This window comes from Dunckerocampus dactyliophorus, chromosome 5 (assembly GCF_027744805.1).
Source record: "Dunckerocampus dactyliophorus isolate RoL2022-P2 chromosome 5, RoL_Ddac_1.1, whole genome shotgun sequence".
Taxonomy (NCBI): domain Eukaryota; kingdom Metazoa; phylum Chordata; class Actinopteri; order Syngnathiformes; family Syngnathidae; genus Dunckerocampus; species Dunckerocampus dactyliophorus.
In genome coordinates, this window is record NC_072823.1 from 17,925,953 (window position 1) to 17,945,103 (window position 19,151).

The following is a 19,151-nucleotide window of genomic DNA, read 5'->3' on the forward strand; positions in this document are numbered from 1 at the left end:
GTGTTTTGTTATGGACAAACTGTGGTTTACGCAGAAGTTCAATAACATTACACCACACGGGATCAGATCGGGGTGGCCGTTCCTCCATTTCGGCAGCTCCAGAGTAGAACAAAGTCCAGCCTCTCTCGACGACTGTGGTTCCAGAACCCAAACTGTGGGTGGAGGTGAGTCCAACTATGTCTACTCGGAATGTCTCAACCTCTCGTGCAAGCTTGTGCTTGGGCGCCTTCCCCACCAGAGAAGTGACGTTCCATGTCAAAAGAACAATATTTGGCCACTGAAGACCAGGTTGCCCCGGCGCCCGCCCTCGACCACCACCCAATGCACCGGACCCTTATACTTGCTCCAGCAGGTTGTGGGTCAACAGGGGGAAGATCCTGTGTGGCCGGGCACCACAGGTGAAGGCCTGATCACCAGGCGCTCGCCTTCAAGGCCCTCCCTGGGCCTGGCTCCAGGGTGAGGCCCTGGTGTCCCACGTCTGGGCGAGGTGTGGTAACTCCTCCTGTTTTTTTTCATAGGGTCTTCTGAATTACTCATTGTCTGGCCCGGAGCTGTTTGCCTTGAGACACCCTACCAGGGGCATACAGCCCTGGACAATATATCTCAAAGGATCACTCGGGCACACAAACCCCTTCACCTTGATAAGGTTGTGATTAAATTTTCAAATTTTGGAAATGTCTTTCTCCAACTATCCAATTAAAGACCCATCCTCCTTAAGAGTAAGGTATATACAGTAAGGTATATACATTTTCAGTATTTATGGTAAATTCGTTTTCATTATATGGACAGAAGTCTTGAGCCACTGAGCCCTTTCACATACAGTAGGGCTGACACTAAGGCAATAACTACTTTCTCTGTTACGTATAACGCAAAGCTGAGATGTCGGCTTAAATTTTTCTTCTGATTGATTATTAATTGATAACGCTATGTATGTCACTTTTGTGTGTGTGCATTTGTGTGGACACTTCACTTACTAATCTGACAGCGGTCTCCGAGGGCCTGGAACTGAGCGCAGTCACACACTCCACCCACCTGACACCAGCCACCATTGAGGCAGCTGCATATTTCTAGGGGAAAAGTCTGTTATGATTACACGTGGGCATCTTCATGACATCTTTTGAACAAGCAGTTCGAAAGATGCAGTGTAGACAGCAGTGTATACCTGAAGAGGAGTCTCTGGCTGTGTAATTGTTCAAAACACCACGTGACAAAGCCTCCTCCGAGAGCAGCGGAGTCTGCTAATTGATGGAATACTGTTTTAAAAGCATTAATAGCAGCGTAAATGCAATTGTGAGTGTGGCACATTCTTTACAAAGACATCTTTGTGTGTCACTTTGCTGTGTTTTGCACATGTGGCCGCCCTGACCTCCTGCGGTTCTCTTAGGTGTAGTGTACCAACCTTTTCCCACAGGAGATCCCGTTTCCTTCGAAGCACATTTGCTCGTCTGGACACACAAACACACACATCAGTCAGAAGGAGTGGTGAGAGGGAAGGCTCAAGCACACTTGTAATTGAGGTCCTCTTTAGTGAAGTGAATTCACATGCAGAGAGATACTATCTGTTACACAATCAAGAAGAGGAGATCTTAACCACAGCCTCCTTGAGTTTGAGTGGTTGACTTTTTGTTTAAAATACTTCTTTTATTTTTTATATTGTATGAGACAGTAAAACCTTGATAAATTAAGTATATTAAAGGGGTCTGTGACTCAATAAAGGCCTATAACAAGTATATGAGTAATCATCACTGCATTTAATATTGATAGTAATACAAATACTGTAATACAGATCCAATACAAGAGCTGCATCAAAAAATATCAGATTTTAGTGAAATTTTACTGTATACTAAAGGGTGTTACCAATATTTGGGAACCCTCATTTTGCTACTTAGCTGCCTGAAATATTATTAACACATCTCCAAATGATGCAATTCAAAATAATGAACATATTGTTCAATGAATTCCTCTTTTTTACAATGTCGAAGGCTGTTTTTTAATGCAGATCTTGAAGATTGTATAATTTTCCAAAATTCATACCTTTGTATTCTTGCTTCTGAGCCTGAAGGTCGATTCTGGGCTCCTGTACATAGCAGATGATCAGATTACCAAATAATTACATAGAATACAATCATACCAGCTATAACTGCATCAGTTTGATTGTTTTGATGCCAGACTCGCATCAATAGCATAGAAATGCTATTAGCTTGTGACATAAATATGTGTGTATCACTTACCCTCCAGGAGAAAAAGAAAAAGGTGGGAGATCGACAACAACATGACAACAATGCGTCTCACTGTCAACATGAAACTCATCTCGGAGTCTGGTGCATGTCACTGGTCTAAGGAGGGCATTTGGACCACACAGTGGCACCACACAGTGGATCTGGTGGATGTCCAGGAGGGAGGACTGCCTGGTGGTGACGACACACAGGCCACTCCCACTCAGCCCAGGTAAAGTTGTTTGATGCTTCCACTTTATGTGTGTGTGTTTATTTTCCGAAGCTCCGGTGACTGTTAGATTTTAAGGAAAACTGCACTTTTTTTGCCCATCATCCACAATCATCATGTGAGACATGAACACACGTGTCTTTCTCTTTTCTGTGTGTTCTAAAGATATAAAAATATGGACTCATACAAGAGTGACAAAATTAAAAGGGAATGCATGTGGAAATACAAAGATAATAAATAATAAAAAGAATATACAAATGTAGTCACATTCTTTATCCATTTTGTCATAGTTTTTTCTGTATTGTCTTTTCCATTTTGGCGTCACTTTTCCTGTTTTGTCTTTGTCTTTTCCATTTGCTTTTTGTCATTGCATTTACTTGACGGCTTTAGCTTGGTTAATGTGCACGTCACATTATATGTAAATGGAGTGTTGGCGCTTTTTGGAGTCTTTTTCTTAAGGCTTTATAGGCGGAATAAGCGTTTCCCATTACATGTAGTAATGAGCTGTCTCTTTTTAACTTTTTTTATATCTTTGGAAGTGAAAGACAGATGTGTCTCATATCTCGTATCTTGTGGCTGATGGGCAAAACTCCCAAAAAAGTGCAGTTTTCTTTTAAATCCCCACAATACGTTGTCAGAAGGACATGAAGACAACCGCCGTTACTGTCGCAAATTTATTACGTTGGTGTTAACTTGTCTAACATTGACGGAAATGTAGAGATTTGAATCACATAGTGGCATAACGATTTACGTATTTTCAAAAGAAATATTAATCCATGGTCGACTACAGGGTTGTCCAGTGGGGTGGGAGATACTGCAAATTTTGGTATCCCTCCGATTCAGGGACAGTATTACCATTACCAATATTGATACTTTTAATAATTTTTCAAGATTATTGAATGGCTTTGTGATTTTACTGTTAATTTGTTGATCATGACGATAATCAGTAAAACACAGTGAACCAAAATTTTAGGGAAATAATATCAACAAACTTCTTTGTGAACAATTTTACAATACATAAATACAACACTGGCGACCAGTACAAGGTGTACCCCGCCTCTTGCCAGAAGTCAGCTGGGATCGTCTCCAGCATACCCCCGCAACCCTAGTGAGGACAAGCGGCATAGAAGATGCATGGATAAATACAACAATATAAGACGATGTAAAAATATAAACAAAGTAATACAATTATTCCCTTTTATTACATACAATTGTTTGAGCAAAATAAAGACAACAGTGAAAAATAACTACAACAAAAGCAAAAACTACATTGGCTCTCATTCAAATCCTTTGGCTTTTTGCCCCCAAAGCTGTCCTACATGTGCAGGGACTCATTACCTACTTTTTGTTTTACGATATATAAATATGTAACTACATGTATAAGAATATTGGCATTTTGACAAAATGAACACAGCAAAAAACACCAAAATTTGTGAAAGTGAAGATAGAAGAGAACTGAAATATATTGATCTCATAATGCTACTACAATTATTATTGATACTATAAATATTTTTATCGATCCACCCACCCCTAGTGTCCAAAGTGAGGCCTAGGGCCCATCTTTTTTTTATTAGGCTGCGGCACATTCTAAAAATACAATTAAACAAGAAGAGTAAAATAAACAACAGAGAAAGTTTTAAGAAGAGCAAAAAGGCATAATGTAACAAGAAAAAGTTGATACGTAATCACACTAGAACTAATAATATGCTTTGTCAGCTATAACACAAGTCTTGGGAGATGTGCATGGGTTGGTTTTAGGTTGGTTTTCTCAAAACATCGCCCACAAGCTTTGATTTTTCAGGAAAAAGTTTGGACACCCATAGCCTTCTAGAATAAGCTGATCTTAAAAGTAACATTTTTGCTGTATGGGATTGTTACAACAAATAATGTGGAAGACAGCTGAGCATTTACTTTCTCGTTCACTTTCTCCCATTGATTTTGGTTTAATATCCTTATTCATTTGGCAAATCTCAAATATTCCAAACAAAATGCTGTCTGCAGGGTAAAAGTAATAGGTTGTTTTTATATTCTGCTTTTTGATTTTTACGAAAAGCTTCTAAAATAAATCTATGGTTTAAAGAGCACTGAGTCGTTAACGCTGCGCGAACCAGTGTTACATAAAGAATTACATAAAGAACATTACAAATATATAACAAAAAATTGTCAGCGGAAGTGATGTCTCACCGTCTGTGTGGGATTATACATCTTTTTCAGACAGTTTTCTCGGAAAAAAAATACTGTGTTATATTAGGTTCAATACAGTATTTTTGTTCATTATTTTCTTTTACCCACTACTATTACCATGTCGCTAGACAAAACCACAACTTGCCAATTTACAATAAGTGGAAAGGTGAAATCTACGTATCTATTTTTTAATCAATAGTCTATCTATCTATCCATCTATCTATCTGTCTATCTATCTATCTATCTATCTATCTATCTATCTATCTATCTATCTATCTATCTATCTATCTATCTATCTATCTATCTATCTATCTATCTATCTATCTGTCTATCTGTCTATCTATCTATCTATCTATCTATCTATCTATCTTAATCATTTACAGTGTGTGGCATATGTACTACAGTGTACTGTATGCATGTGGGTGAACAGAAGAGATGGAGGAAACCACATACAGTACAGGCCAAAGGCTTGGACACACCTTCTCTTTCAATGCATTTTCTTTATTTTCATGACTGTTTACATTGTAGATTCTCAAAATGAATGAACACATGTGGAATTATATACTAAAGAAAAAAGTGCGAAATAACTTTAAATATGTCTTAAATTTTACATTCCTCAAAGTCCCTTTGCTTTTTTTGATAGAGCTGCACACCCTCGGTGGTTTCTCAAAGAGCTTCATGAGGTAGTCACCTGAAATGGTTTTCACCTCACAGGTTTGCCTTGTCAGGGTTACTTAGGGGAATTTCTTGCCTTATTCATTGGGTTGGGACCAACAGTTGTGTTGTGTGTGTCCAAACTTTTGGCCTGTACACTAGGTCCCCAACTTACGAACACAATTGGTTCCAGACGGAACTACTGGATGCAGTAGTAATATTAAACGAGGATAATTAAAGAAAAAAAACAATAATAAAAGTGATATAATAAGACGTAATGATAAATGTTATTTACCTTTGAAGGGGAGTGGTCGAGCATACGTCGTTGTGGTGGAGGAGGAAGGGGAGTTATTGAAAAAAGTAAAAATCATTGTCGTCGTTAGACTCTTCTAAAAGAGGTAGTGTTCTGTGGGTGGTGTAGAATTAAGCAGGCCTATTAACTCTTCATAAACTTTAATCACACGCTCTGTCCGGGTTGCATCGTACAGCTAGAACTTAGCTTTTCTTCACGTCTCCTCCCCGGTCTTCCTCTACCTGTTGCTCCCATTCGCAGTGTCACAGTGCCCTCTACTGGTCAAGCATGTAGCAGTATAAATATGGTTTGTGGCAACAAGGCAAAGTACAAGAAAATATACTGTGGACCAGTCAGCTTGCGTTCGTATCTCCGAATGTTCGCAGGTCAGATGTTCGTAAGTTGGGTACCTAGTGTACTGTGTTTTATATTTAAAAGGTAAATCAAATAAAATCAGTTAGTGATTTAGTGATTCATACCTGGTTACTGCAAGGATAAGACTGAGAACTACGGAGTAAATATTTAAAAAGCATTTAAGGAATCAGTGAAGCTTGGATTTAGTACAGTGGAAACGACGACCCCAAGGTTGTACATGTTGGAAAGTGAGCGTAAAATATGCCTATAAAACTGTGAGGTCAAAAACGACTGTATCAGCCAGGGCCTCAGCATACCTCATGAGACTTCAGCTCAATGAGCTTTTAAAATGATTAACTCTACAAGTGTACTTTGCTTTTTCTTTGGCTTTTTTGTTAAGCCACCAATGAACGACCAATGACTACAAAGAGGAAAAATGTGGTGAAGACGATGGACCCAGAAATGTGGTCTGTGTGTCTGTGTTCTGACTGTTTAGTACAATATGATTAAAGCGGTGAATTCAATGTGCTGCTTAATCGGTTAAGTTTTGCCATACAGTTAAGCAGTTCGGTGGTTAACTTTTTTCTTTTACGCTTGTATGACAGTTAAAAAATGCGATGCATGAAGTCAGTTTCTTGAAATGTTATTCCATTTCATCATTAAAGGGTGGGGTTTTATTTTGGTTGTATATAGTTTTACTTACACTTACATGACAGTTAATTATGTTAAACTGTTTGACAAAGTTGGAGAAGAAGATGTTCATTTCTTGTTGGAAATCAGCGCATTGATGTCATCCTCCGGTTGAAGGCTGTGCCACTGTGCAATTGGCCGCCTGGGGTTTGCGAGCATATCCGACCAATGGCGTTGCTCGGTGCCGGTGCTGCTCCCACCCAGCAGTACTTTACCGATGGCATCGTTTTTTCCAATCTTGTCGTAGTCCAACACAGTCACTGCTACCTGCACCTTCTAGAAATGAAGATATACACACGGTTCATATGAAACATACAGTATACGTCTTACCTGCACAATATCATGAAGTCTCATGTTTGCAGTCATGTGGTGTTTTTAACAGCAGTGTGTGTATGCTTGTGTACCTCTATCTGTTCACATGGCACTTCAAAGCTGAAAGACTCATTGTAGTAAGGGTTCAAAGTGTTCTTCTTGGTTGTTGTTTTCTTTTTCTTTAGTCTTTTCCCATTCTGCATCAAGTGGATTTTCACATAAGGGTCTGACAAAAAAAGCAGGGAATTTGAATATGATGCGCTGCATCCCATTCAGCATTGAGCATCATGAGTGACTGCTCCTCAATTTCTATTTATTTTTCCCTTTACTCAAAACAAGTGATCCAGTTAGGGATTAAGTCTTATCTTTGTTATTTCACTCACCCGATAATCCACCCACATCCATTTTCTTCAAGTTTTTGGCCTCCAGAATCACCACTGTCAGTTTCCCTGCTGTCGGCACGTACCTCAAGGACAAACAAATGTCCCCGAGACGCTCACTCTGTTAAAAAGAGAGACACAATTTTGTGTGTTTTTAACAAAGAGTCACTCTTTAATCACAAAAAGTGTCAAACACCAGAGGCTATAGTCCTTTCTAGACACAAGACAAGGTAAACACATTCAAATTAGAGGCAATACAACAACAATTATTTTCCTGTTTATTATGCACACTCCCACCTCTTCTTTCTCTGCCTTCTGGAGGTCCCGCCACTCCTGCAGCGACTGACTGAAGTCCACGCTGCTCATCGGTATCTTCACAGCCCCGATGGCATCGTGTTTGGAGAAACGGTCAAAGTCGTACACAGTCATAACCAGTGTCTTCCCGCCCAGCTCAGTGTACGGTACCTGCACACACGTACAGTACATGTGTACACATTTATATACCATGTCTCATGAAGTTTTCTGGAGAAATATTCCTCTAAAGTCCCACAATGAGATTTCAATATATTCTGTGAAACTAAATTAACTCCAAAAGTGAAGTTTGCTTTTTCTTTGACTTGTGTGTGTTTTCAGGCTGCCACAAATGATAACCATCGAACGGAAAGCTGTACACACATCTGTTGTGGCTGCTCAGTACAATATGACTGAAGCAACAAAAAGAGAATATTAAAATAATAACTTCGGTTAACTTCTTTTTACACTTGTATGTCACATAAGAATGTTAAAAGCACAATGCTTGAAGTCTGCACTTTCCTGTGTACTACAGGCCCAGAATCCATCATCAAAGTTGAAAATGAGTACACAATTTATTGTTTTTAAGTTTATTATAGCACAGTTAGCTTCTTTTTACGCTTGTTAACAATGCTGACATGTAGAATACATTTGACCCCGTAGGTCTTTTCTTAGAAATTGCAGCATTTAAAAAGACATTACCTTAAATGTGAAAGTCTCATTGAAGTTCGGTTCGAGAGTCTTCCTATGAACTTTGGTTTCAAACTTTTTCTTTTTGTCCGGGAGAAGATATACTTTTACGTAAGGGTCCGAGCTCCCGCCCACATCCATGGCAGGAAGTCCCGCGGCCTGCAAGATGCCGACTACCAGCTAGAACATGAGCACAGAGAAAATGTGGCTTAACACAGTTATTGTGGATAATATTGTTGTGGTGAGACATTTGACATCTCACCATGTTATCAGTGAAGTTGTAGTCTAATGTGAAGTGTAGTCTGCCAAGCTTGTCATCTTCTTTTGGCTCAGGGTCTGACAACTCTGTTTCCTTCTTGCTTTCAACTTTTAGCGGCTGCATGCACACACACACACATAAACACACAACATGTCAACATGATAAAACCATAGAATCGGTGCAAATCTTTGGAAGCTTGTGGAACCGCTCTTGAAACTTGCTCAACTCTCATCATCACACAGCATAGCTAGGCGCTTTGTCAGGTTTATGCATGCACGCCTCAGGACAGTGTAACCCTACATGATTGATGTGCAGTGCATCCCTTTATGTGAACACAAAGTGACTAGTCCTACATGGCCCAGATGTCAGCGCTGTGATACATTACAAGCATAAGACTGCAGGAGGTGTACCTCTTTGTAACCTCCATCCATTTCAGTGTCAATGCCTCCTCCTTTGCTCTTCTCTTTCCCCTTTTTCTTGTCCTTGTCCTTTTTCAGGCATTTCTTCCACGCGCACACACCGAAGGAGAGCAGCACGCACAAACTCACAATACAGAGGGCGGCAACAACCCACGATGATGCTGCAAACCAAAGTACACACATTAAAAACGCTCATTTTTTAATCTAATCTACTCCTAATTCATTCTCACTGTGCTGGTGATAGTGGCTACAAAAAAAAGTAAAAATAATATTCTGTTATGTAATCTTGATTGGCAAGGGCTGGCTTTTACTTGCTGGACATTCACACAGAAATTCAGAAATGATAAGTGCAGCACTCGCCGGCCAAAACATTAGGTACAGCCGCAGTTTGTTGCACTGCATGTGAACTACAACTATAATTGCAAACATTTATCTCCTAAGATGCTATCATGTACTGTAAATGTATTTTTATATGCAAACCCACAAATGGTGTCACAGCACTGTTAGGTAGACTGATTGAGTGAACTCACTGTGGATTCTATGCTGCTCACTCATGAACCTGTTGGCACTTTGGCCTTCAGAATGAGTTCCATTGTTTGTGGTGTTCGGCGAATGGGTGGAGCTTGTTGGCACGATTGGGACATCATCTTGATGGTTACCCGTCATGTTGTACTTCTGATAGGACACAAAATAGGACCCAATATCATAACACTTAGTAGAGTGTGGACCCATGAAGTAATGTGAACAATACAGGACAAATTTGGATTTGATTTGTATCAGCTAACCCCTTCTACTCCAGATGGTAGCGCTGTTATTTAGCTCCATAGATTGACATAGTTTGACCATGACATTTGGTACACTCCTTTTGGGGACTGACACGCACATCTGAAAAATGTTTGAAGATACTAAAGGTTGGTCATGTGGAAATTTTGGCAACAATTGTTTATCCTTGTAAGTTATGAACGGCACTAAATACGCTTTTGTAGCCTGTGTATCCTTATCCATATTCACATCCAAAATTAGCGCAAACTCAAACTAGGCAATCTGTGCCACGTTCATGCACACTTCACACCTATCGTCCATTTATTTTGACTAGTGTGAGTACAGTGGATCCCTGCACATTCACGATTCAGTATTTGCTGTCCTGCAAATTCGCATGCACTGAAAATAATCACCTTCCGGTGTACTAAATTTTTTTTTATAAAATAACATAATTTCTACATCACAAAATCAGGGTTTACTCGCGTTTGTTATTTACGATTATCAATAAGCAGCTAACTCCACATTAATACGCAACTAACTCCATGGTTAATGTCACAGCTTGGTTGAAGCAATTCTGCCTGCAGCTAAACACATCTGAGACAGTAGCAATGTTCTTCTCTCAGTCCAACAATTCCTTCAGTGCCAAACCAGATGTTTTTGTTTTAGGGGAAAGACTGCAGATCGTATCAGAATACAAATATCTGGGCGTCATAATTGACACAAAGCTGTCACTTAAATTACATGTAAAAAGGGTCTTTAATCAAATCTCAGTAATTTCAGACACATTCGCCATCAAATGTCCACACAGGCAGCAAAAATGTACATGTACCCTATGATCTTCTCACATATCACTTAATGTTTACCCATTTGGTCACAGGCTAGTATTACATCTCTGAGACCCCTGCAGTCACTTCACAAAAACATTCTAAACATTTCGGATAAGAAACCACACATTTCTCACCATTGTCCAATATTACACAAACACAGACTACTCAGCTGGGAAAAAATGGTCCAATTGTCATATCTTTGATTTGTAAAATTATTCATGTGTTATCATCTCGCGTCTTATTCAACAGTTGGTCAAAATCCGATTAGCTGTTCATAGCAGAACTGCAGGTGTCGAGAAGGGAGATTGCATTATTTCATTTAGCAAAAGTCTATTTGCACAAACAGCTTTCTCCATTAAAGTGGAACTTCACCCCCATAACCATTAGAAATCAAAACACATATCATACAGTCAAGGTCCGGGTAAAGAAATGGCTTATTGACAGTCAGAACAGCCAACTACAGACTAAAGACTGGTACTGCTGTTGTTGGTATCCTGTCATGTATGAGTTTGTGTCTTGATATGTCTGTAACAATTGCTACAATTCTACTATTGATCCCTTGTTTTCCCTATGGTAGCCCATTCTAAAAATGCGAGTAAATTTTATTCCAAATAATCAACGATCAAGTTTGAATCGTCGGCACATGCTGCTACCCAGCATGGTTTGCTGAACTGCTCTGTAAATACTGTAATTTGTTTTTTGTCATTCCGTGTAGTATTGGTAGTTGTCCTTTGTGTATGTACTTATCTGTTATCTCTTCTCTTATTTTCATCTGACACCAAGACCACGGTTAGTGTTAGTGTTAGTGTAGATCACCCTCTTCCATTCTGGCTGTTGTGTGCCTAACTAGCGACATTGATCAATGGTATACTGTCATTGTTGATCGAGCCACGGCTTGAAGATAAATGGCTGCAATCAGTTTCATAGTTAAAATAAAAAGAAACATAAATAGTGCATATCAAGTCAATTGCTAAAGAATAGATGCATATAAGAGTCACTCGTTATTTCTAATCACTAAAAATGTATATTAATATTAAAATGGACATTTGACATTTAACATGTGGACGTTTGATGGCGGTCAGTAACAGTTTATGAATATGTGATACAATACAGGTGAACAGCATACATGTACATCTGTTTAAATCTCACAAGTTTTATTTGTTTCTGTCTTTATGCTTCTTTAATAATGTTTTTTAGTCAAGATTTGAGATTTCGCATTTTTTTTCTGCCGTCCTTCAATGCACCATAGTGGCTGTGAGACAGAAAAGTGAAACTTATATATACAGTAACTTCTACATCATGACTCCGATTCTGTCTGTTCATTGATCAGTTCAGGTTATCGCTCATGAGTGTTGAGTAGCCATACATTAATTTAAAATGTGTTTAATAAGTGTGTGAGGCATATTGAAGAGAGATAGGTAGGGTTCTGCTGATGAATATAATTTAATTATTAGAACTGTCACTTTTGTTGCAAATGTTAATCCGGAATCAGAGGAGAACGTCAACGTCAAGCTATCAGACAGGTTTGGGAAGGGAGGGGAAGCGAGCTGAGTGTCACAAAATGACATTTTTATGGGTGTCTCAATTGCTCGTGGATCTTCCCCATTTGCTTGTGTAAGTACAGTACTACTATACTGCGATTTGTGCTCATGCATGGTACACTTCCCTGGCCTCATTCATCAGTGTTGCTCATGAACAAGCGTATGTGCACACACAACATAGACATGTCATATAATAGAATTAATGCAACCATTCCCACTGCAGGTTATCAGCGGTAACAGCTATTTTACACCATAGAACTAAACAACAGTTCACAAAATCAGCAAATTTGCAGAAAAAAAGTGTTGCATGGCACATGCAAACTTATCAAATCCTGAAAGAGTGCAGTGCTTCATGAGTACTGGTCAGTGGAGGATAGTGGTTATGATATGGTACAACTGGCCCAGTGTGAACGCCTGAATGGCTTCTTTTTTCAACTTTTATTGAAAATATTGTGTTTCGTAGTTTTTGCATAATCCTGCTTACCGGATAACGTCCGAGCTCATGGAAAATGAATACAAACAAAACCCAAACAAAACAAAAACCTGTTTCTAGAACTAAACAAATAGGCTCACTTGTAAATGTCAGCTAAAAGCCAATTGATCAAATGCATTTGACGCAATAATATTCTCACATGACCGTTGGTTTCAAATGACTTCTTTTTCTGCTGGGCAGGCACTAACATTGGAGAAGGATGTACACCCTGTACAACTGTATGCTGACGTGAAGGAGAGGAGGGAAGCATCACACATGGACTTGTGTGCTGCTCAACAGAGGTAGCGGCTATGTGCCAAGGTCATGCTCTCTTTCAGCCTTCACTACACGTAGGTGACAGCCATCTAGTCTTGATTTTTATCCAGTATAATCATGGGAGTTGTCGCAGTTTAGTAAATTCTATTATTGTTTATTTTATTTATTATGATTTGATCATTGTATTGTTTTACTATTGTTTAATAAGCTATAACTATTCTTATGTCCAAAATTGTGATTTTTAAACATGATGCAAAAATGCAAAAATGTTATATAATAATACTATTTTACCGAGGTGCCTGCTGTAAATCCCACATTCATTCACAAAGTTTCAAATAGAAATGAAGAATTATGCTAAATATTACACAGAGCTTGCTTTTCACCTTCAACAGATATTTACACCACAAACTCACAAGGTAATCAATATAGTACTTAATTTAAAAACTGCTGGCAAAAAACATGTTTTACTTGGTTTTCTTCCCCACAAAAGTTGCACATTATTAAAAAAACTACAGTAATAAATAAGCTAATAAATTAAGTATGCCTGAATCCATTAAATAAAACAATAACAACCCACCCTAATGTTTTTACTTGCAGGTAAGCATTCCTTGTTTGAAATAGTTTTGCATCAAATAGAGTACATAATAAACAGACCTACCAGTATCTGGTTGTCCCAACAGCAGCAGTGTTCAGACTCAGAAGTGCTGCTTTTCCCCACAGAGAGGAGCAAGAGGAGGAGGAGGAGAAAGAGAAAGGATGACAGGACTGGACCGGACAGGACAAGCTGAAGAAAAACATGCGGTAAGGAAGAGATCAGTCAATGATTGCCTTGTTTTTGTTGTATCTCAGAAATTTTGGCTCAAATAATGAGAAAGGGAGAAGATAGTTTGGAATCTAAAGTTTGGTCACCTTGTCTCTCAAGGTGTGTTAATGTGGGTCTTTTTTTTGACGCTCCTCTTGTGACCTCTGTCCCATCCATACGAGTCACCCTCTCCGGGCCACAGATGAATATTCATTACTGTAGTGACACTGCTTTTTAAAAGGCTCGTTAGCATACTGAGGGTTCAGCAATAGCCAGCATTAACATTCAGAGTAGTGTGTGCGTGTATATCGGTGTGTGTTGTTGAGCATCTCACTGCAGAACTGCCTGATTGTCTATGTATAGATGACGTTGTTGCCTGATTTAGAAACTTTGGATGTGGTTTCTGCAGCAACACACAGAGATCAGGTTCCGACCCGGGCCTCCGTTAACCTTGAAGAAAATGATCAGCGATACTGTACAGAAAGAACACCTATAGGGCACTTTTAGTATGTTTGGATTCAAGGAGCAATTCCATCATTTTTGACAAAGGTCAATGTTAGTGAGCCTTCACAGAACACGTTCTAAGCCTTCTGATTTTGTTATCTAAGGAACACCTTGAGAGATTCCTGTTGAAAGTTGCAAAGCAAAGCACGAAAAAATGAAAACCATATCCACTGGGACTAAAATCTGCCACCACTGAACATTTTCCCTGTAGTCATAGAAGGGCAAATTTGTCCATTTTAAAAATGACAAAATCTTCAGGCCAACACTACCACTTTTAGACATTTTACTGTATTGCTATATAATATAATTATGAAAAATAACTGGAAACAGACAGTGTATACCTGCAACCACATACGTAGCATACTTGTAGTTAAATGATCTGGAATAAAAAATAAATAAGGTATAAACAAAAAGAGTTCATATCACCAGACGCTAGGTGGCAATAGAGTTTTTTCGGCGACTGTGCGTTTGCGTCACTACAAGCGAAGGAAGTCCGTCTCCAGGATACAGAGGGAAGCGGTGGTCTTTGGGGTGACAGATGGTGAGGTATTTTTTCAGCGTTTCTCCGTCAAATTTACTCTCCTGTGTATGTTATTTAGCTAGATAGAAAGTGTCGCTTGAAGTGACTTGATAGGACCAACAATGTAACAAAGTTAGTTGGCGATAATCTACGTTTCAGTCAGTTTAGCAATTGTATGGCTAGCAGATGCTAACAATGTTAACCCAGCTCTTTGCTATTCTCATGAGCGACCTTTTACTGAAATGGATAGTCCGATGTGCTTATTTAAATGTACAGGAACGCGGTTGATGTATTGTTTGTTCAGTGCAACTTTTAATAATAATGCTGTCTTAGTTGCAAGCGATATCAAAGACAGACACTCGATGACAGCAAGGCGAAGTGAATGTTGTTGTTGACCATCGTGCAGTATATCTGATTATATTTAAAATATTTGATCAGATATTTGTACAGTTGTGTTTTCGCTATGCAATGACAGTATGACAGGCTTTTCTAGTCTGTTCCAGTGTTAATAATAGTAATAATAATAAATTATTACCTTTTCACTTTACACTGAGTCCATTATTCATTTCACCCCACAGCGACACACGTGTTGTGGAAATCTACATCTTTAGTCCCAGCTGCCCTGACACTGACTGACAGAAACGTAGCTGCCAATTCATGCCAACGGCCTCTCCGACCACCGCCACACATTCATTCATATTTATATACCTGTGTGGGAGACACTGGAGGCAAGGTGGGTGAAGTGTCTTGCCCAAGGACGCAACGGCAGGGTGACTGAGATGGATGGAAGGAGCGAGGTTTGAACCCCCTACCCTCCAATGACTTCCTGAGCCACTGTCACCCAAGTGTTAAGTGATGCAACGAGTGCAGTGTCTTCACCTGAAACATGTCCTGCAAACTGTATGCGCGCTGGAAGCTGTCGTCCTCCGCACCTTCGGTCCAGAGGGAGGACAGGTGCTGTTCACCCGAGACACTGGACAAGTAATGTTGAGCCGTAGCGGAACACAAATTCTCACAGCGCTTAGACTGGAGCACCCACTAGCTCGGTAACACAGACGTGTTCTTTCATGAATGTTCTTGGTGTCTGGTGTGTAATATTTATTTCATTGCAGGATGGTGGTGGAGTGTATCTGGAAGCACACTAGGAAAACGGGGGATGGATCAAAGTCCTTTATCCTCCTGGTGGCATCATTATTACGGACCATTCATAGTGCAGCTTCGAAGGAGCCAATTGTATCATGCAATTCTAATTCTCGGGCGGCTGCGGAGTCCACCACTGCCAGGCACTTGGCTGACAAAATGCTGGGGTTCACAACGGAGAAACTGGAGGATCTCATCACTGTTGCATTGGCTCCTTATGGAGTCCGTCTTTTGGTGAATAATTTATCTGCAAATGCACTGACAGACTATGACAACCTTCAGAAGCTGCTAGTATCTTTCTTTTGTACGCGCTTGGGTTGTACCCACTGTGACTTAATGAGTGAACTCATTTGCAAACTGCTCATTAGCTGGAAATGTTTTACTTTCTCATCACTCCGGTTTCTAAATGACAACTTCCCTGCCCTGCATACGGCTGTGTTAGGCTTTCCTGTTAGTTGTTCACGTTTGATTGCAGGACAAGTCATCCACAGGGACTTTGCAACACCACACCGGAACATTCACCAGCACCCAGTTAAGGCGGTTGTTTTTACCATATCCCTGCAACCAAAATTGCTTAATGCAGAAGATGTACTCGAGCTCGAGACACGAATGATGGAGGACCACGGCGATCGTCCTGACAGGAGTATTTTGCACTTTAGCGCCTGGGCTGAAAGCTCATTGGAGTGTATTTTTGCAAGCCTTCAGACTTTTGAAGTCTCTGTTCTCCTGTCTTCAGTGAAACAGTCGGATGCCGCCCTGGCTTTAGCTACACAAGCAGAGATGTGTGTTGTGGAGTGTGTCAGTGAAGATGAGCTGGCTCTCTTTATACACCTGAGTGGTGCCTCACCTGTCTCAGACTGCCGAGGGATTCAACCAGAGCATGTTGCATCTTTGACCTTTTGCCAGCCAATACTTTTGGGAGCACATAGGTTTGAAAACATTTCATAATGTCATCCATATCTGATTTGCTTTTTGAAATTTCAAGGATTTGTATTTTTCTACAGGTATGTTCATGTGGATTTCCCTGATTCCAAGGAAGACATGGCCAAACCAAGTACTGTTGTCATCTGTGGCCTAGGTGAAGGGCAAACAAATCAATATGCACGTGCGATTGAGGATGTTATCCGCATGCTGCGTACAACATGGGAGCCCTTGGATGCAACTACAATATCTGTACAATCAGGCAAATCTCCATCTTCAATTCTACCAGGCTGTGTCTTACCTACTGGTGGAACCTTTGAGTTTCTCTTACATCACGCACTCTTACAATACGGCAAAACTCAGGAGATTTCTAATCCCACAGATACAGATGTCCCCCTTGTATGCCAGCTCTTGGCTGATGCTTTACTGTGTCTTCCTCGACATATTTACTCTGACAATCTAAGATGTTTTCTGCAGGTTCAAACAAGAGTCTGTAGTTTTGATCCTTACGAACCGGACAGACTCCTTTGCATGCCAGAGTTCAGCCAAGCACAAGAAGAGCCATGTATGTATTCTTCATCATCAAACAATTTAAAAATGTTATCTGGACTCGAATCTGTCTCCTGCAAATACCATCTAATTATGGCTGTGCTGCAGTGTGTCAAAAGTCTCCTCCGAGTGGACACTGTGCTGCACGTGTCCTCTGACTTTAATTCAAAACCAGCCAGACCCACATATTCCTCAGATGATGAAGACTAAGGTCTGAAAAGTGTTTACTCAGGTACCATTTTGAATATTTGGCACTTTAAACAGTTTAATATTTCATCTTTGTTTGTCACAGAAATATTTGTAAGTACATTTATTTGAAGGGTCTTTAGAATTTTTCCTCATGTACTGTTTTTGCAAAGCTGCAGAGAATACCAGGCATCCATTAGGGACTTGTTTTAATATGTATGGGTTTTTTTCCCCTCATACTTACTCATACTATATTGACAATAGTGAATATAACAAACACATTATCATGTATATTTTCTTTCACTGTATTATAGGCTCTATAATTCACTGAGTAGATCTTTGTCGTGTTCCTTTGTATCATTTTTGGAATAAATAAATCCACTCGAGAATCACTCTAGCCAACTTCTCACTGAATTTCTCTTGAGGCGCATTTTTTTAAGTTGCTGAAACTACACTTTTCTGATCCGGGAGGTGGGGGAAACCTACTACACATTAATCAGGGGTCCCGGCAGGACCCAAAGATGGCAAAAAAACCCACTTTTCCGACGGGTCAATTTTCTGCCTTTTGCGCCAGGTACTATTGTGAAATCGCATTTGTTCAAGTTGCTGAAACTACACTTTTTTAATCCGGGAGGTGAGGGAACCCTACCACACATTCATCTGAGGTCCCGACAGGACCCAAAGTTGGCAAAAAAAAACGCCACTTTTCAGACCAGCCAATTTTCAGCCTTTCTTTTCAGGACCGCGGCTGTCATGAAATTGCATTTTTTGAAGTTGCTAAAACTATTCTGGTTGGCCAGGTTGTGACTGAGGTATGTGGTTTTGTGTTGACACAATTTGTTTTTCCCTTCTGTGTCTTTTTACCATATTGTAAGAAATGATCTAAAATGGTTGCATTTTTTTCAATCAGGGCTTCATCAGCTGCACTTAAAAGTGTGATATATTTTTAAGTGCCGTCAGCGGGGCACTGAGAAGGCTGTGCCAAACATTCAGTAAAGAAAGGAAGAAAGGCTGGTACACAACAGGTGAGCTATTGCTGCAGTGCACTATATAGAATTCATTAAGCAAGTTTTTGCTGAGTAGAAATATTGATTTTTTTTTTCTGCTACTGCCTCAAAAACCTGTTTCTCTTTACTGTCGTCCCTCATTTATCGTGGTTAATTTGTTCCAGACAAGAAGAATTTCCGCAAAGTAGGATTCAATATTAATAAATGGAATATTTTCTTAGTTAAAGCATAGAAAACCTGTATATGACCTTCTAAATACAATTATGAACAAAAAAAATTATAGCAAAATAAACTATAGCTCTTTAGACATGATGTAACACCCCTATAGTCACCTTTACGGTCCTATTATTCTTTGTTTACACTACATTGTGCTTTAACTGTAATGCCCAGGCTACGAGATCGCTGCCACTGCCACTTTAAACATAGTATGCTTCTGAGGTAACTTGTCAGCCTTCAATTTGTTTATTTTAAACTTAAGAAAGAGTATCAAACAGAGTGGGGAAGAAGGACAAAGGAAACCATACCACTTCCACACTGAATGGGAGGAGAACTTTTTTTTCACTGTATTGTCTGTCATGGCATGGCAAATAAATGGATATTCTTTTAATTCTAATGCAGTGTTACAGAATGTAGCATACTACGTAGTTTATGCTAGGTTGCGCATTCAAACTAAA

At 39.7% G+C, this 19,151-nt stretch overlaps 3 protein-coding genes across 12 annotated transcripts in view; 1 reads left to right on the forward strand and 2 right to left on the reverse strand.

The window, feature by feature from the left end:
• The window catches only part of otogl (otogelin-like), a 39,360-nt gene extending 37,050 nt beyond the window's left edge, over positions 1-2,310 (reverse strand). The window contains exons 1-5 of the mRNA XM_054777730.1: positions 2,232-2,310; positions 2,035-2,077; positions 1,400-1,445; positions 1,163-1,235; positions 975-1,067 (exon numbers count right to left, since the gene is read on the reverse strand). Coding sequence (XP_054633705.1) covers positions 975-1,067; positions 1,163-1,235; positions 1,400-1,445; positions 2,035-2,077; positions 2,232-2,310 — 334 coding nt within the window. The remainder of the gene's footprint in view (positions 1-974; positions 1,068-1,162; positions 1,236-1,399; positions 1,446-2,034; positions 2,078-2,231) is intronic.
• Positions 2,311-3,668: 1,358 nt separating this feature from the next.
• Positions 3,669-13,843, reverse strand: syt1b (synaptotagmin Ib). Of its 2 annotated transcripts, XM_054777503.1 has the most exons (10): positions 13,758-13,843; positions 13,507-13,632; positions 9,501-9,645; positions 8,962-9,131; positions 8,555-8,668; positions 8,305-8,472; positions 7,609-7,776; positions 7,315-7,432; positions 7,024-7,157; positions 3,669-6,895 (listed from the first exon to the last, which is right to left on the reverse strand). In XM_054777503.1, exons 3-10 carry the CDS (start codon positions 9,634-9,636, stop codon positions 6,689-6,691), a joined length of 1,215 nt encoding a protein of 404 aa, XP_054633478.1. In that variant the 5' UTR covers positions 9,637-9,645; positions 13,507-13,632; positions 13,758-13,843; the 3' UTR covers positions 3,669-6,688. The 2 variants fall into 2 exon arrangements, with proteins under 2 accessions (XP_054633478.1, XP_054633479.1); XM_054777504.1 differs by lacking the exon at positions 13,758-13,843 and having other exon boundaries at positions 13,507-13,636.
• A 773-nt stretch (positions 13,844-14,616) lies between these two features.
• Positions 14,617-18,513, forward strand: bbs10 (Bardet-Biedl syndrome 10). 9 transcript variants are annotated; one of them, XR_008570512.1, is made up of 6 exons: positions 14,617-14,695; positions 15,253-15,720; positions 15,787-16,743; positions 16,819-17,300; positions 17,393-17,516; positions 18,381-18,513. XR_008570512.1 is itself a non-coding variant. In XM_054777499.1 (5 exons), the coding sequence occupies exons 2-4, from the start codon at positions 15,530-15,532 to the stop codon at positions 17,492-17,494; spliced, it is 1,824 nt and encodes a 607-aa protein (XP_054633474.1). In that variant the 5' UTR covers positions 14,617-14,695; positions 15,253-15,529; the 3' UTR covers positions 17,495-17,516; positions 18,381-18,513. The 9 variants fall into 9 exon arrangements, 6 of the variants coding, with proteins under 6 accessions (XP_054633474.1, XP_054633473.1, XP_054633476.1 ...); XR_008570510.1 differs by adding an exon at positions 18,211-18,282 and having other exon boundaries at positions 16,819-17,516; positions 18,381-18,397; XR_008570511.1 differs by lacking the exon at positions 18,381-18,513 and adding an exon at positions 18,211-18,368.
• The last annotated feature ends 638 nt before the right edge of the window (positions 18,514-19,151 follow it).

Coding starts and splice junctions, on each gene's coding strand:
- syt1b (XM_054777503.1), bottom strand. CDS start 9,636: ATGACGGGTAACCATCAAGATGATGTCCCAATCGTGCCAACAAGCTCC. Junction 8,669..8,961: donor TGGATGGAGGTTACAAAGAG/GTACACCTCCTG, acceptor GTGTGCATGCAG/CCGCTAAAAGTTGAAAGCAA. Junction 7,777..8,304: donor ATGAGACTTTCACATTTAAG/GTAATGTCTTTT, acceptor ACGTGTGTGCAG/GTACCGTACACTGAGCTGGG.
- bbs10 (XM_054777499.1), top strand. CDS start 15,530: ATGCAACGAGTGCAGTGTCTTCACCTGAAACATGTCCTGCAAACTGTA. Junction 15,721..15,786: donor CTGGAGCACCCACTAGCTCG/GTAACACAGACG, acceptor ATTTCATTGCAG/GATGGTGGTGGAGTGTATCT. Junction 16,744..16,818: donor ATACTTTTGGGAGCACATAG/GTTTGAAAACAT, acceptor ATTTTTCTACAG/GTATGTTCATGTGGATTTCC.